General features: G+C 37.4%; 1 protein-coding gene across 1 annotated transcript; it reads right to left on the bottom strand.

Moving 5' to 3' along the window:
* Window positions 1-15,336: 15,336 nt before the first annotated feature.
* Window positions 15,337-15,675, bottom strand: LOC133036048 (uncharacterized). Its single transcript, XM_061112519.1, has one exon. The coding sequence runs from the start codon at window positions 15,673-15,675 to the stop codon at window positions 15,337-15,339; it is 339 nt and encodes a 112-aa protein (XP_060968502.1).
* Between the last annotated feature and the right edge of the window lie 1,916 nt (window positions 15,676-17,591).

The raw sequence follows: 17,591 nt of genomic DNA, 5'->3' as shown, positions 1-17,591 counted from the left end.
GTGTTTCATGTTTACAAACACAATTTTATATATTGAATTTTTCGAGTTCAAATTGTTCAATTTCTCGTAATGGATTTCATATATGTGTTGCTAACATGGAACAAGGGCTTTATGTTTTAAGACCTCATACTCAAATCTCACTACATACTGAACTTTTCAATGTAGCTAAACCTAGAACCCTTAAGAGAAAAGAGATTGATAATGATGATCAAACTTATCTATGGCATTTACGTTTAGGTCATATAGGCTTTGATAGGCTCAATAGGCTAACCAAAGACGGTCCATTGAAAACTGTCGTCTTAGGAGAACTGCCAGTATGCGAGTCTTGCCTAGAAGGAAAAATGACCAAACATTTTTTCTCTGTAAAGGGAGAGCGTGCCAAACAACCCCTAGGGTTAGTGCATTCAGATGTTTGCGGACCTTTGAATGTAAAAGCCAGAGGAGGTTATGAGTATTTCGTCACTTTCATTGACGACTTCTCTAGATACAGTTTTCTTTACCTAATGCAAAAGAAATCTGAAACTTTTGAAAAGTTTCAGGAATTTCATGCTTTGGCTCAAAACCAATTAGGTAAAACATTAAAGATCTTGCGAACTAATAGGGGTGGAGAATATATGGATATGCAGTTCAAAGATCATTTAACTAAACTTGGAATTGAATCCCAATATACTGACCCAAGCACTCCACAGCAAAATGGAGTTACAGAAAGAAGAAATCGAACTCTCTTGGAAATGGTTAGGTCTATGCTGAGTTATTCAACTCTGTCTACGTCCTTCTGGGGATATGCTATTCAAATGGCAAACGACATTTTAAATGTTGTACCATCTAAAGCAGTCCCTGAGACACCCGTCAAACTATGGAATGGTCGTACACCTAGTTTACGCCATTATAGGATTTGGGGGTGCCCTGCTCACGTCTTGAGAAAGAAAGAAGACAAACTGGAATTGCGAACTGAAGTTTGCATGTTTGTTGGAAATTCTAAAGAGACTAGGGTTGGACTATTTTATAGTCACAAGGATAACAAAGTATTTATTTCTACAAATGCTACTTTACTTGAAGATAACTATATGAATGACAACAAACCGAAAAGTGGAATCGTATTAGAGGAAATGCTTACAGATACTGTTCCTTCAAATGTTCCATCCTCTTCTACTCAAGAAGAGGAAAATCCCACTCCCTCAATTGTAGCAACTGAGAAAACTACTACCAAAGCTCCTGTTCAGAAGGTCACCGCTCCTCGTCATAGTGGGAGGGTTTCTACAAAACCATCTCGTTATGGCTTGGATGGTGAAATCAATATGGTCGTTGGTGACGGTATTGATGACGACCCATTAATCGATAAATAGGCATTGTCAAGTCCGCAACGGAAGCGATGGTCAGCCGGCATGGATTCAGAAATGGATTCCATGAAAAAGAACAAAGTCTGGGAATATGTAGATCCACCTGATGATTATCGTCCAATTGGATGTAAATGGGTCTACAAGAAAAAAAGAGGCGCTGGAGGCGAAGTCGACACTTTCAAAGCTAGACTGGTCCCCAAGGGTTATACCCAAAGAGAAGGTGTGGACTATGAGGAAACTTTTATTCCGGTTGCCATGCTAGAATCCATCCGAATTCTTCTCTCCATTGTTGCCGCTTCAGATTATGAAATTTGGCAAATGGATGTCAAGACAGCTTTTCTTAATGGGCTTCTTGAAGAAACCATCTATATGGAGCAACCAGAAGGTTATGTTCTTCCTGGCAGGAGAATAAAGTTTGCTAATTAAATAGGTCCATTTATGGACTTAAGTAAGCTTCTCGCTCGTGGAATAAAAGGTTTGATGAGATCATTAAAACCTACGGCTTTCATCAGAATGAAGATGAACCTTGTGTTTACCAACTCAAGGAAGACCAAGTAGTAGTATTCCTGGTCCTTTATGTTGATGACATTTTGATCATTGGCAACAATGTCAAGAAAATGACTCACATCAAGGAATGGCTTGACACTGAATTCGACATGAAAGACTTGGGTGAGGCAGCCTATGTTCTCGGTATTCAGATTATCAGAAACCGGAAGAACAGATCCCTTGCTCTCTCTCAAACAACTTACATTGACAAAGTTCTAGAGAGATTCTCCATGACTAATGCCAATGGGGCAAATATGCCTTCTAGATATGGTATCCGTCTATCTAAGGAACAGTGCCCTACTGATCCTCAAGAGATAGAAGACATGGCAAAAGTTCCTTATGCTTCTGCAGTTAGAAGTCTAATGTATGCTATGCTATGCACTAGACCTGACATCTGCTATGCAGTTGGAATCGTGAGCAGGTATCAGTCAAATCCAGGACGGGAACATTGGAATGCTGTTAAGTATATTTTGAAATACTTAAAGAGTACAAGAGATTATGTATTAGTCTACAAGGGTGATGCTTTAAATCCCTTAGGCTATACAGACTCAGATTTCCAGGTATGTCTTGAAGACAGGAAATCTACATCTGGGATGGTGTTTATTCTTGGGGGTGGAGCAATGGTTTGGAGAAGTGCTAAACAAACTGCAATTTCGGATTCTACCATGGAGGCAAAATACATAGCTGCGGTGGAAGCAGCTAAAGAGGTTGTCTGGCTTAGGAAGTTCTTCACTAGTGTTGGTGTAGTTCCTGGAATGGAAAAGCCTCTAGTCCTGCTTTGTGATAACAATTGAGCTATAGCCAACAGTAAGGAACCTCGGAGCCACAAGAGAAGTAAGCATATAGAAAGAAAATATCATATTATCAGAGAATATGTGGCAAGAGGGGATGTACTGGTGGGGAAAGTGGACACGCAGGACAACTTAGCAGATCCATTCACCAAAGTCTTGGCAGTGACTGCATTCGATAAGCACTGTCAGAATTTAGGGTTAATTGAAATGTACTGATTTATTTTATATTAGTGCAAGTGGGAGTTTGTTGGGTTTTATGCCCTAAATAAAACTCTATTTCAATGTAATCCAGATTATTCAATATCAATAAAGTAACAGAAGTATTTTTCATTCATTTGTGTATGTTTTGGTTCACTTAATCAATTGTTTGTCTATTTGATTTATAAATTCATCCAAACCCCTTTCACATAATTGATCATGTTTATTGTGTTGTCAACACAATGGAAAGTAAACATGATTATGTGAATAAAGGATTCCTAGATTTATCAGAACACTGGGTTTTACTGATATGACAATCTACAACAGAGTTTACTTGAACTTGGAGAAATGCTATGTTCTTTCCAGAACATTGGTTAAAGTAAAGCTCAGGTTGGATGCATGGAGTATGCATTGGAATGGACCGATATTGAACTTTGAAATAGATTTATAAAACTTACCGTAAATATCTATTCAATTCAATATCACTAAGTTGATCCTAGATCACATGATCAAAATCCTGATATGGTTAGGCTCAATCTCAAGAGTGTTATTCGTGTTCTTTGATTTGTTAGTTAAGCCTACTTTTGGGTCAGGGAGATACGTACATTTTGGGAACACGGTAGTACGATTGAGTGGAAGCGCTAACATAAATATGGAATCTATAGCTTCTATCTGGCGAATAGTAAGCAAAGGGTGATTTCCTTCGAGCTTAACCAAACGAGATAAATGATGGAGTACTCATTTCACTTAGTTGAAATATCATTTATACAAGGTTAAGTGTTTTAAGGATAAAATACATTGTAGGGTGTTACGGTAATTAAGTCCCTTTACAGTGTGAATCATCCATATAGAGGATCATTGATCACATTAGGATTATAACAATGGATAACTAATGATGTGTCTATATGGTGGAACATATAGAGCATTCTATATACTGAGAGTGCAATTCTAAGTTCTATGCATGGATTCAACGAAGAATTAATAAGTCAGTGAATTTAAGTAGTAAATTCTATATCTTCTTATTGGAAGCTCGGATATATAGACCCATGGTCCCCCCACTAGTTGAGATCATATTACTTGTAAGACTCATTTAATTAATTTTAATTAATCAATTATAATTCTCAAGATAGACTGTGTCTATTTGAGAGTTTATAACTTATTAAGGGCAAAACAGTAAATAGAGATTTTGAAGGGTATATTTATTAATTAGGAAACTTTAATTAGTTTTATTATTAATAAATAAATGACAATATATTATTTCATAATTAACTTTAATTATTAAATAATTATATTTGACATTTATGTGGTTGAACAAAGGAATTGGCAGTTTTTGACAAAACAGGAAACTATCAATGTAGGAAAAGTGGCAAGCTTTGTTTCCACAATGCCCAAGGCCGGCCACTTAAGCTTCCCTTTTCTCATTGATTTTCAAATTTTAAATGTCAATTAATTCAACCATAGCCCTGGGTGGTCTTCTATAAATAGAAGACAAAGGCTTCAGTTTTGAACAAACATTATTCTGACAGAATTTTCTCACTCAAAACTCTCTCTCAGCCGCCACCCTCTCTCTCTCTATTCCTTCACTGTTTCGAAATATATAAGTGTTAGAGTAGTGCCCACACACATCAAGTAATACCTCAATCATAGTGAGGAAGGCTTTGTAGAATTCAGAAACAACTATCAGGCTCAGATCTTGATTATACTCTGCGACAGAAAGGAATCAAGGGTTAGAGATCTGAGTGGGAGGAGACATATATTCTGCTGCACCCAATGTAAGATTTCTGATACTTTTATGTGTTTAATTTTACATCATTTTAGAAGTTCATATTTAGGTTGTTAAATCAACATACTTGTGAGTAGATCTAAGTTCCTCGTAAAATAACTTCCAACAAAACGATGATTTCTTTTGAGCTTGGTTTAATAGAAATAAATGATTGAGATCTCATTTCAGTAATTATATTAGTTTATTAAAATATCATTTATAGGTAGCTCAGTGTTTTAAGGATAAAATACATTGAAGGATAGAATAGTAAATTTGTCCCTATTCAATGTAGATCATCTATAGAGGATCTTTGACTATTAGAATTGTAACAATATATAATCATAACGTATCTATATCATGGTACATGTAGAGCGTTCTATATAATTGAGAGTGGTATTCAATTCCAAATCTATACTGGCGCAATGCAGAATTAATAAGTTAGGGAATTTACTTGGTTAATTCTAAATCTACTTATTAAAAGCTCGGTTATATAGGCACATGGTCCCCTCACTGGTTGAGATAACACTGCTTGCAGACTCAGATAGCTGATTTTGATTATTCAATTTTAATTCTAAAATTAGACTGTGTCTTATTTATGAATTTTCACTAAGTAAGGGCTTAATTGTGGAGATAAGAGGTTTGGGGGTCAATTTATTAATTAACAGACTTTGTATGGTCTAATTAATAAATAATGTAAATGATAATTTTATTTGAAAATTAATTATAATGATTAAATAAATAGTTTTGGCAATTATAGGATCGAATTGGAAAATATGGTATTATTGAAAGAAGAATAAGTGGTTGAAAAGTGGCAAAATTGTAATTAGAAACTGGTCCATTATAGTGTACGGCCATGAAGTGTATTTTGTCGAATATTTTATTCTTTTTGTAATCCATATAATTCAACCCTAAGCCCTAGTTGAAACACTATAAAAGGAACATGATGCTCTCATCTCATCCTCTTATCAACTTGACTATTCAACCTACCAAATCTAGTTTTCATTCTCTGAGAACTAGTAGATGAGAAAGTTCCTTTCATAGTGATTTCAGCCGCCTTGATTGTTCTACACCATATTCGAACCCTTAGTGATAGAGTGTCATGCCCAAACATATCAAGTCAAGTACTCAATCATAGTGAGTAAGACGATTGTAACCAAACCTGAAGGAGAGAAAGAGATCCAGGTTCATATCTTGATAATGCTCTACTACAAAAAGGAATCAAGGGCTAGAGATCTTGAACAAAAGGAGTCATTATATTCTGCTAAAATCAATGTAAGATTTTCTTAAACCCTTATGTGTTTATTTTTATTATTTAAGAGATATTCATATTTAGGATGTTTATTCAACATACTTGTTAGTAAATATAGATCCTGGAAAATTTTTCACAACAACTGGCCTTAGAGCCATGGTCATGATCTACTTTCATGAAATATGGATGTAAAACGATGAATATTATTTTTGTGTTGATTTAAATGTGTTCATGTTGGTTTATGTGTTTTTTCATGATTGAATGTGTTCTATGAAGTTTTTCCACGAAAATAAATTTATTTTCGTAATAAAAATATTTTATTTGGATTCCTTGTGAAAAATTAAGCAATTTTAGTTTTTATGTAACTCGATTCCTATAAAAATTAAAAAAGTTATGAAAGTTTGAAATTCGGGTGCCCATGCGTGTTGAGCATGGTGCTCACACGCAGTAGATGCTTCGGATAAGGCCCATACGCGCCCGCATGTCTGGGATGCATCGTGTCTAAAGACACGGAATGAACGCCTTCAAACACGCTTGAGGCTGCATTCATGCCAGGAGGACCCTGCATCCGCCAACGTTTCCCACACAAGGGACCTTACTGCAGCCCCAGTCTGCACGAGGATATGGCTGCTTGCAGACTATTTTGGCTGCACGTGCAGCCTTGCTGGCAGCCACACCCCTAATGCGAATTTTGAAGGATTTTTTCAATTTTTCCAAACTTTCCCAATTTGAAACCCTAAAATTCAAAATAAAATATAATTTTAATATATTTAAACTTAAATATCAATTTTTAATTAATAATATTTAATTTTTAATAGATTATTATTAATTTTTTTTTTGATATTTTGAGGTTTAAATTTAAAAATTAATTATTCTATTTTTTAATTATCGTCAGATTTCAAAAATTTATTAATTTCCTTACTATTTATATATTATTTAATTATAAGATTGGATATTTTAATATCAACAATATTTTAAATTAAAAGATAATTTTATCCTTTTGATTTGAAATATTATATTAACATTATCTTATAGGATAAATTAAATAATTATTAAATTTGAAATTAACCTCGATATTTTATAGATATTCTGACCATAATATTTTCAAATTCAGAATTGGTTATTTTGTTAAATATTTAATTGTTTATAAATTATAAGTTAGAAAAATAATATTTTATATCATTTTACTTATCAAACATTTATAAATGATATTTTAAATTTTAAATTAGCTAGATATTTTTGTAGAAATTTAAAAAAATACTTAATTTGAGATATTTTGACATATATTTAGGATAGTTATTATTTGTTTATTATTTGTTTATTATTTTAGTCTTAAAATAATAATTTTCTAACCATATCTATTTTAAAATAGGTTTATTTTGTTATTTTAATTTTATTAAATTATAAGATTAGAAAATGATATTGAAAATATCTTTTTGGTTATTTTCAAATTATTAGATCTATAATTTAATCTGATAAAATAATTCAAATAAAACCTAGCTATTTCAAAATTAGTTTCATTTTTGAATTTTAAATTTTTGAAAAGATATTAAAGGTTGTTTCAACAACCCTAAATTTTCAAACTTTAGTTGGTTAGTTAAAATAATAATTTAATTATATTAATATCTTATTTCACATTTGTTATATGGACATTGTTTGTTTAATTTAAATTGTTTATTCAAAACTTTTTTTTAACAAACCTATTATTTATTTCATCTAAATTGCTATGATTAACTTGTTGATCGAGGTTTTCGGCAACCAATTAAATAGTAGAATGAGAAGAGCTGTAGAAAGTTTAATTCCGATGGTTTTTACATGGTTGGGGCATTAATGAGCCTTAGTCCACGAGTCTTTGTTATTTTATGAGAGTGTTTTACAGAGAATATTCTTGGTGAATCTCTCTCTCTCTCTCCTTTACTCTCTTCGATTCCTTAATTAATCGATCAACCCCTTTTCCATTCTGTCTATGGGGTAATTATAGTGTTTTTTGGGGGGATCCCGAGAAAGGGATCACTTGTCTTTTTGTGTTAGCCTCTTAGAGGAACAAATTCCTAGCAGATACAAAGTAGGAAATACATGACCTATACCGTAGGTATCTTAAGTATTAGGTGGATATAATCTTTTATCCTCCCTTGGTTGATATGATTTCTCATAATGTAGTCGTCACTAAAGTCGACGATTTTTGCGTAATAACCGCAAAAAAGGGCTTAAGCCATCTGTCACATCCCTCTATGGAGGTTCTGATACGTTTCCCCCCATGCGACATTAAATACAAAATGATTGTTTGAACAGTCTCTTCCCTTCTCGGAGATGCCTTGTTATAGTTTAAGTCTCGCGGAGAGTAAAGGTGTGTCTTATGCTCTCTTCCAGGAGGCTCACTCCATGAGATCGACTTCCCTGTTCAAGACTTAATTGATTTTTGTGAGTGGATGCTCTTTTAGGTCCACATGTCGTTCTTAGCCGCTGCCACGTATATTGGGAAAAATCTTAGGCAACATTTACCCCCAAGTCTCATTTAGTGAAGGGTAAATGAGGCTTGTTCGAGGCCTCCTGTTAGCTTATTAATACGGAGGCACATGCTCTAGGCGCGTGGGCTGTATTTATGACTGTCATCATTAATATTTATCTCTTTTTACAGGAAACGATTCGCTTCTCGTCCATTGATAGACTGACACATTTAATCCTGGTGTCAGAGAGGTGCTCAAACATTTTAAACCGCCCTGGCACCCATTCATCTCATCCGTTGGATCATAGAATGCAAATCGATTCTGATTCCCACCGTACGATGGTGACTGATCATAGTTGCCTTGCACCCTTTCTGGTCTATAAAAGCCAGCATTTTCCTTTCATTGGATTACTCTCGCTACTTTTCCATTTCAAACCATATAACTCCTTTGAGAAAATTCCAGAAATCATCGATTTCTTGCTGCTATTCCTCTGTCGTTGCCAGTGCAAGTTCTACCGTCACACGACATCAACTTCTAGCTCATTACCATTGTGTAACTTTTCTGGATACATTTCTCTTTTATTATTCATTTGCATGTTAGGGCAAGGTTTAGGGTAGTGCCTTTAGTCGTATTTGATTTCTACGGTGAAATGATCATGGGGAAGATCGTAGTGCGTCGTAGTATTCCGTTGTTTCCTTTCTTTCTTTTGTCATTTGATTTTGCATACAACTTCTTCACTTAGGCTCTGTCGAGAGTATGAAACGATGTTAATACTTATGTTCCTTTTTTTTTCTCTGCTTTCACTGCTTTTGGGATATTTTTACCCGATGTTTGCCTAGGAGAATCCCTGGATTTCCTGTTTCTAGCAGACATCTGGAGGGGGCCTCTTTCCAGCGGTTAGGGGACCCCCATTCCCTCCTTTTATGTTAGGGTTTGGTTTGGGGCTAACTGCTGGATTTCTCTTTTTTAGATGAGTGAGTTTCTCCACGATCTTCATGAGCACGGTTTCTTTGGTTTTGATTAAGAAATTTTGTCATTTTACCAATCCCAAGACATGTCTACCCCTACAACCAGAGCGAAGTCTTCAGGCAAAGGGTCCACGACCTTAGCCACCCTAGAAGAGGTGATGAAAGGACCCGTGGTCCAGGAGAAATACACTTGCCCATCTACCAGCTGGGAGGCGGACGAATTGCACTCAACTTTGACTTGCGCCCACCAACTGGAGAAGATTGTAACAGTTGCCGAGATCAAGCCTTCTGGGTCCGGAATCTTTCACCGTCTTCCCAGAGATGAAGAAATGCTCAACCGTAACTACGGTGGCTTTGGGGCCTGGAGTTAAACTCACCTAATTTCTGGGGCTATGCTACCACTCTAGGACTATTTCATAGATTTTTTTGTTTTTGTTGGCCTTGCGCCTTACCAACTTATTCGTCAAGCTTATCGCCTGCTCATAGGCTTGTAGATTTTTTATGTTGCCAAGAGCTGGGCTTCGCCCAACCCTGCTAAAATTCTTTATTTTTACGAAGTTTTATCCGTCCCCAAAGGAGACAAACTCAAGGATAGTTTTTTCAAACTCTAGGCCCATCTTGCTAACGAGGGCCTGGTTCCTTACAATTTTTAGAAGAATGTTAAGCAGTATCGCCATTGATTTTTCTTCTCCTCTGGCTTCAAAGCCATTGAGCGCCCGAAGCTACTCACTGAGTGGGTTAGAGTCCGTCCCATGCATCGCACCGCCCCTACTCAACTCTTTCTTCAACACGCCAAAGTCTTCTCACCTACGGTAAAAATAGGTTGAACGTGGGGGACTTGGTCACGTCTGCACATTGCAGGAAGGCTAAGTTTATTTTAGAGAGCCAATCAGTAGATGACTTTAATTTATCCATGGTTCTCTACCCCAACATTCGTAATCCCGAATCTGAGAAGGCACTTCGGGCAAATATCATTGCCTCTGCAGAGGACCGGTACAAAAAGTACCTCTTCAAGAGGGAACAAGAGTTAGCCTACATCAAGGCCCAAGCTGTCGGAGGGAGGGTCCTTTAGATAGAGGCCATAAAAGATTAGGCGACTTCCAGGCCCAAGTTTCTGTTCCCAGTTCCTAACGCTGGGGCTCCTGATGCCAGCACTTCCAAAGCTGGTAAGTCCCCACTGATTGTTCATCATGTTCCTACTGTTCAGGATTACTCCACTTATAGGTCGGTGGAATTTAATGACCGGCTTCATAGGTTTAGGATGCCCCCTTTCAATGGGGTGATCATGCCAAGGGTTTTTATTGTTCCAACCTTAGTCATTTCTGAGGCCGGTCCCGAATGGGGTCCGATCCTCCCGTACGCATCCTCCTGGATCACTCTGCCTATTTATATCCAGTTGGTTCCTCCCCTCCGACAACTTTCTAGGGGATGACAACAACAGTCTTTTAGTACATACTTTTGCTAGGGCAGAATTAGATCGCTAGGGTAGGAATAGTTTCATTACATTACTCTTCCATGTATGATTTTCTGATAATGTTCTAACATCTTTATTCGTTTATTTCTTTAAGCAACAAAGCCGATGGATGACCTTTTGGATTTCCTCGCCCAAACTTACAGTCCTGAGGTCGATGTGCCTCAAGCACGCGACCTAGTGGTGACTATTGGGAGGTCTTTTAATAGCATTCCCCAGGACTAAGTCGTTTTAATCGACGAGGAAGTGGAGGAAGAAGAAGATGGCGAGATCCTCCCTCCCCTGGACCGACAGCGTAAAGGCAAGATGGTGGAGACCGAGACTGTTAAAAAGTCGAGGCGTGTGGATACTCCGGTTCCTAGTTTTGACTCAAGGATTCCATCCGAAATGGACGAGTATACCGTGCCTCCTGGTATTGTCTTAACCCCCATCCCTGCCGATGAGGAGAGGACTCAGGTCCGAATTGCCAAACATAATTACGCCACGGAGGAGTATACCAAGGGGAATTCAAAGGTGGAGGCTCTGAAGAAGATTCTGAATGATGCCCAAGACAAATTTACTCATAGTGAATACGACAAGAATGTCTGGCTCCTTTTGCTTCAGAGTTGATGAGCCACTTTGCTGGCGGCCTGACTCAAATCCCGATGAAGAGATATGAGGCATGTGCCTCTACCAATCCCATTTATCAAATCCAGGATGTGAGTGCGACCCTTACTGTGGTAAGTTTCTATCTGCTAAGTTCCTTCAAGCCTCTTTCCCTTTTGATGCCTAATATCATATATTTTTTGTTGGTTGCCAGATTGCAGCAGAGACCGATCTTCTCTCGAAGATGCTGATTGACCATGGATATACCATGTCCAAATTCAGAGGCATGGAGGAGGCCATGAAGAGTATGTTAGGTTTTGTTCCCTAAATAAAACTCATTTCAATATAATCAGATTTACTAATTAATAAAGATCAGAAATCACATTTTATGTTGCATGGTTCACATCATTTATTTCATGTTTACATATGTATTTGTTCGTGATTATAGTGTTGTCAGCATAGTCGAATATAATCATGATTATATGTTCAAAAGCTTAATTCCCTGATTTATCAGTTCACTAGATTTAGACTGGCATGATAATCAGCGATAGGTATACTTACACCTTGGATAAGTGTGATGTCCTTTCTAGGGCATTGACAAAGTTTACCAGTATCGAATGTATGGAGTATACATTGGAAGGGACCAATATTGAACATGGATTAGATATGATAAATTTACCGTAATATCTATTCAATTTAATGTCACCTAGTTGATCCTAGATCAAATGATCTTAATCCTTACATGGTTAGGTTCGATCTCAAGAGTTTTATTTGTGTTCTTTGATTTGTTAGCTAAGCCTACTTTTTGGTCAGGGTGATACGTACATTTTAGGAACATGGTAGTGCAATTGAGTGGGAGTGCTAATCATAGATATGGAATTTATAGCTTCTACAGGTATTTAGAAGTGAAACGATGATCTCCTTTGAGCTTCTTAAATAGAGATAAATGATAGAGCGCTCATTTTAGTGATTATATTAATTCACTATAATATCATTTATAGGTGGCCAAGTGTTTTAAGGATAAAATACATTGAAAGGGTGTGCTTAATAAGTTAGTAAATTTACTTGGTAAATTCTAGGTGTGCTTATTGGAAGCTCGGTTATATAGGCCCATGGTCCTCGTACTAGTTGAGACAAACTGCTTGTAAGACTCAGTTAATTGATTTTAATTAATCAATTATAATTCTAAAATTATACTATGTCTAGTTTATGAATTTTTAATAAGCAACGACTTAAATGTGAAGAAAAGAGATTTTAGGGTTTATTTGTTAATTAAGAGACTTTATTAAGTCTAATTAACAAATATATTAAATGAAAATTTTATTTGATAATCGTTTTAATTATTAAATAAATAGTTTTTGCATTTAAATGGTTAGAATTGGAAAAATGGCATTTTTGTGAAAATAAGGAAAGATTGTGATAAAATGAAAAATTCCAAGTGGGGCCCAATACATCCTATGGCCGGCCACTAGGGAAAGTATTTTCTATTTAATTTCTTCATTATTTTAATGCCTAATAAATCCTAACCTAAACCTAAGTTGTCTCCTATAAATAGGTAGTGATGGCTTAAGGGAAAAGAAGATGATGCATCTCATTCCTTCAGTAAAATTTTGAGCCTCCTTTCCTATAGCATAGCCAAAACCCTATCTCTCTCTTTCTCTCTTCATATTTCCATACCTTGAGTGATAGAGTGAGTGCCCACACACATCGAGTTGGTCCTCAATCAAAGTATGTAAGACTATGAAGAATCTAATCAACAAGAAGGAGAATCGGGCTCAGATCTTGGTGATACTATGCTACCAAAAGGATACAAGGGTCAGAGTTCTAAGCGGAAGGAGTCATTTAATTTCGCTGCACCCACTGTAAGGTTTCTTAAACTTTATATGTGTTTATTTACATTGTTTTTGTAATTCATATTTAGGATGTTAAATAACAAACATGGTAGTAAATCTAGTTCCTGGTAAAATAATTCCAACAGAGTATTTGGGAGTTGGAGGAGCAAAAGAAAGCCATCCGAGAGGAAGCCCAAAAGAAGGAGTCCCTTATGGAGCAGAGCCAGCGGAAGGCGCTCAAGGCTAAGGATGAGGCGCTGAAGGCCAAAGATGAGGTCGTGGCTGGGACGAGGAGGGACCTTTGGGATTCCAAGGAAGCAGTTCAAGAACTGACCGCTAAGCTGAAGTCTTTAAAGGATTTGCACTAGGTGAAAACTTGCAGACAACAACTAACTTGACTGTTGAGGTGAAGGGGCTTCTTGAGTAAAAGGAGCAAGCTCAAAAGGAAGCAGCTAAAGCAAAGAGGGATGCTCTCCTGGCCCCAATCACCTGTCAGCACTGCAAGAAACGCTTCGATGATGGGGTTTTCATGGCTTGGCAGACTAATGGCCAGAATCTTTGTCTTAACTTTTACCCTTAGACTGAAGAGGTTTTGGCTCGCTTCCGGGAGAAGAAGAAGAGGCTGGATGCAGTGCTGGAGGAGCGCAGGGGCCCTCATATTCCTCCTCGGGCTGACTAAGAAATTTATTTTATATCTCTTCCTATGTTATTGTTAATGTTTTTTTATCCTGTCCTTCCCCTTACTTCTAAGACAATTTCTTCTTTTTTTAAGGGGATACTTTTATGGCCCATCCCAGGCCTTTTCTTTTAAGATTCTCTTACTCAAACAATTTATGTCTAGATATATTTGATCTTTCAGTTTTCTTATGCTTGTCCTGTTTATATTTGCCCGTATGATATGCCTTAATACCCTCTAAGTGACATGAAAATTAGTTTTGAAGTCACTTACTCTTACAAGTTTAAATAAGAAGTTTCATATATTTTTTCGGTACAAATTCTTTTACAGAATATAAACTTTGTTTTTTAACTATTGATAATACTTTCGGAGGTGATCAGCATTCTAGGCCGTAGGCACTGTGGTTCTGTCCATTCTTTTTAGCTTGTAGGTCTCGGAGCCGATTTCATCCTCAATCTCATATGGTCCTTCCCAATTTGGCCCAAGTACCCAACTCCGAGTTCTTGAGTTGCTGGGAAGACTCTTCTTAAGACTAGATCACTAATGGTGAATTTCCATTTTTTGACTTTGGCGTTGAAGTGTTTAGCCACCTTTCTTTGATAAGCTGCTATCCGTACTTAAGACTCATCCTAGAGTTCGTCAATTTGATCCAGTGCTTCTTGTAATAAAGCTTTGTTTGTTGTCAGATCATATGTCGCCCTTCTGTGGGATGGGAACAAGGTTTCCACCAGGACCATAGCTTCACAGTCGTACACCATTGAAAATTGTGACTGTCCGGTTGTGTTTCTTGGAGTGGTTCGGTAGGCCCATAATACTCTTGGCAATTCTTCAGGCCAATTATTTTTGCAGGCCAGCAGCTTCTTCTTTAGGGTGATCTTTAGGATTTTGTTGACATCTTCTCTCTGTCCATTTATTTGTGGCCTTGCCACCGCGGAGAAGCTTTTAACAACTCCTTGTTTGTTTCAGAAGTTGGTGTATTCTTCGCAGTCAGACTGCTTTCCATTGTCTGAGACTATTTTATGCAGCAAGCCATATCGACCCACCATGTTTTTGATAACAATGTCTAATGCTTTTTTAGCAGTTATTGTCTTCATAGGCTAGGCCTCCGTCAACTTTTTGAAGTAGTCCACGGCTACTATGGCATACTTTACCCCTCCCTTTCTTGTTGGTAAGGACCCAATGAGATCTATTCCCCATACCACGAAGGACCAGGGGCTAGTCATTAGGGTAATTTCGTTGGGGGGGGGGGGGCTCTTGGTATGTTTGCAAACCTTTGGCACGAATCACATTTTAGGACGTAGTCTACACAATCTTTCTTCATTGTTGGCCAAAAATATCCTTATCTCAGTATTTTCTTTGAGAGACTTGGACCTCCGGTGTGATCTCCGCAAAACCCCTCATGGACCTCTTGCATGATCTGTCTAGCTTCAGGGTCCGACACACACCTTAAGTATGGCGTGCTGAGTCCTCTTTAGTAAAGGACATTATCCATCATTACACATCGATGCGCCTGATATTGTAGCATCCTGGATAAGGCCCTTTCCTGAGGCAACTCTCCTCTCGTTATGTATTTGATGATGGAGTCCATCCAACTCGGTTCTTGCTCATTTGTAGCTATAGTTTCTATGACTCTAATACTTGGCTCCGCGAGGTGTTCAACGGGTACCACCCCCAGTCTCTCTATTTTGTTATCCGATGCTAACTTGGCCAAATAGTCTGCATGAGTGTTCTTTTCTCTTAGAATTCTTTCCACTTTGTATTCTGTGAACTCATGGAGCAGTTCTCTGACGATTGCTACGTAAGCGGCCATATTTTCTTCGCGCGTTTGGTATTTCCCTGATACTTGATTGACCACTAACTGGGAATCGCTAAAGACTTCTACTCTTGTAGCTCCTACTGCTTTTGCCAACTTGAGTCCTACAATTAGGGCTTCATACTCAGCTTCGTTGTTAGAGGCTGGGAATGTGAAGTGCAGGGCTGCCTAGAGTCGAAGTCCATCTGGCGATATCATTGCTATCCCAGCACCGAATCCGCTTTCATTTGATGCTCCATCAACAAACACCTTCCATTCTGGTGTTTGCGGTACTGGCGTACTTGAACTGGCCTCTGCTTCATTGCATTCCGTTATGAAGTCAGCTAGGGCCTGTCCTTTTATGGAAATGCATGGAACGTAATGTATGTCAAACTGGCTCAATTCCATGGCCCATTTAAGGAGTCTTCCTAAGGCTTCCGGCTTCAGCAACACTTGACGAAGTGGATCGTTTGTAAGTACCTTAATGGGATGGGCCTGGAAGTAGGGTCTCAACTTCTTCGATGCCATCAGGAGGCAAAAAGCTAATTTCTCAATTAAGGGATACCGTATCTTAGCTCCTATCATGCGCTTGCTAACATAGTACACCGGATGCTGGACTTTGTCCTCTTCCCGGACTAGGGCTATGCTGACGACATTCTTAGAGACGGCCAAGTATAGTAACAAGTCTTCTCTGTGAACTGGTTTCGACTATATCGGTGGTTTCGACATGTGCTCTTTTAGTTTTTTGAATGCCTCCTCTTATTCATCAGTCCACTCAAATTTTTGGCACTTCTTTAAAATGTTGAAGAAAGGGATGCACTTGTCAGTTGATTAGGAAATGAATCGACATAAGGCATAAACCTTTCCAGTCAAGCTTTGCATATCCTTTGTAATACCCTAGAATTAAGAAATAGATTAGCAAAACCCTAATTAGATAATTATGAATAATTGAGAAATTATATAATCACGTGTGTGTAATTTATGTGAATTAATATGATTTATTATATGTTAAGACCCCGTTGGTGAGCCAGGGGCAGTTTGGTAAATATCACCCGAGAAGGATAAATTGAAGAAATTAATTAATTACGTGCTTAATGGAACTATATTATTATATAGTACGCCTGTGTTGTCTTTTTAGGTGTGTTCTGATAGGTTGGCGCGATATAGTCACAACCGAGTATTTCGGGCTGAACCGGGTTTGGGCTCGAAATGCAAATTCGATTGAATTATTTAGCATTTAATTTGATAATGAGAAATCTGAATTTTATTTGGAATTAGATATGTGTGATATGACAATTATGCCCTAGTATATGAGATTATGTGGGAATTGGCCCTAGGGGCATTTTGGTCTTTTGACCTTTATTTACTATGTTTGACAAAATTGATATTTTGAAAAAAGGAAAAGAAAAATTCTGGTGTTGATCCACTCTTAGCTGCCCCCCTCTCTCTCCCAAACCCTCTCTTATTTTCACTTTGATTTTGGAAAGTAATTGCTTGGTTGAAGCTTGATTCTTGGGGGTTGATTGTGCATAACTTGGAATTGGATATTGAGGTAGTTTTTACAGCTTCTTATTTTGATTATTGTTGCTAAATGTAGAGTTGAAAAGCATGAGTTTGGTTAAGATGTTGAAGGTATGTTGCATGTTAATGATCTTTAGTTGATTTAAGCATGAATCTTTGATTGTATGATATTTTGGGTTTGGTTAAGCTTTAGATGGAGTATTGAGGAATGTTTCCTAGCTTGAATCCATGTTATATTCGTTTTATAGCTAGTGGAAATTGATTGAAGTGGTTGAATTTAAGCTCAAGTTCTTGACCTTGAAGGATTGAGTGTTTGAGTATGTTTTGTGTTGATAATTGTAATCTGAATTGGGGGTTTATTGCTGGAAATTGTTGCATGGATTATGTGTTTTTGATCCTTTAGGAGTTGTTTG

This window comes from Cannabis sativa, chromosome 3 (genome assembly GCF_029168945.1).
Source record: "Cannabis sativa cultivar Pink pepper isolate KNU-18-1 chromosome 3, ASM2916894v1, whole genome shotgun sequence".
NCBI lineage: Eukaryota > Viridiplantae > Streptophyta > Magnoliopsida > Rosales > Cannabaceae > Cannabis > Cannabis sativa.
Note: the sequence above shows the minus strand (reverse complement) of the source record. Positions and strands in the feature narration are given on the sequence as shown.

Coding starts and splice junctions, on each gene's coding strand:
- LOC133036048 (XM_061112519.1), bottom strand. CDS start 15,675: ATGGCCGCTTACGTAGCAATCGTCAGAGAACTGCTCCATGAGTTCACA.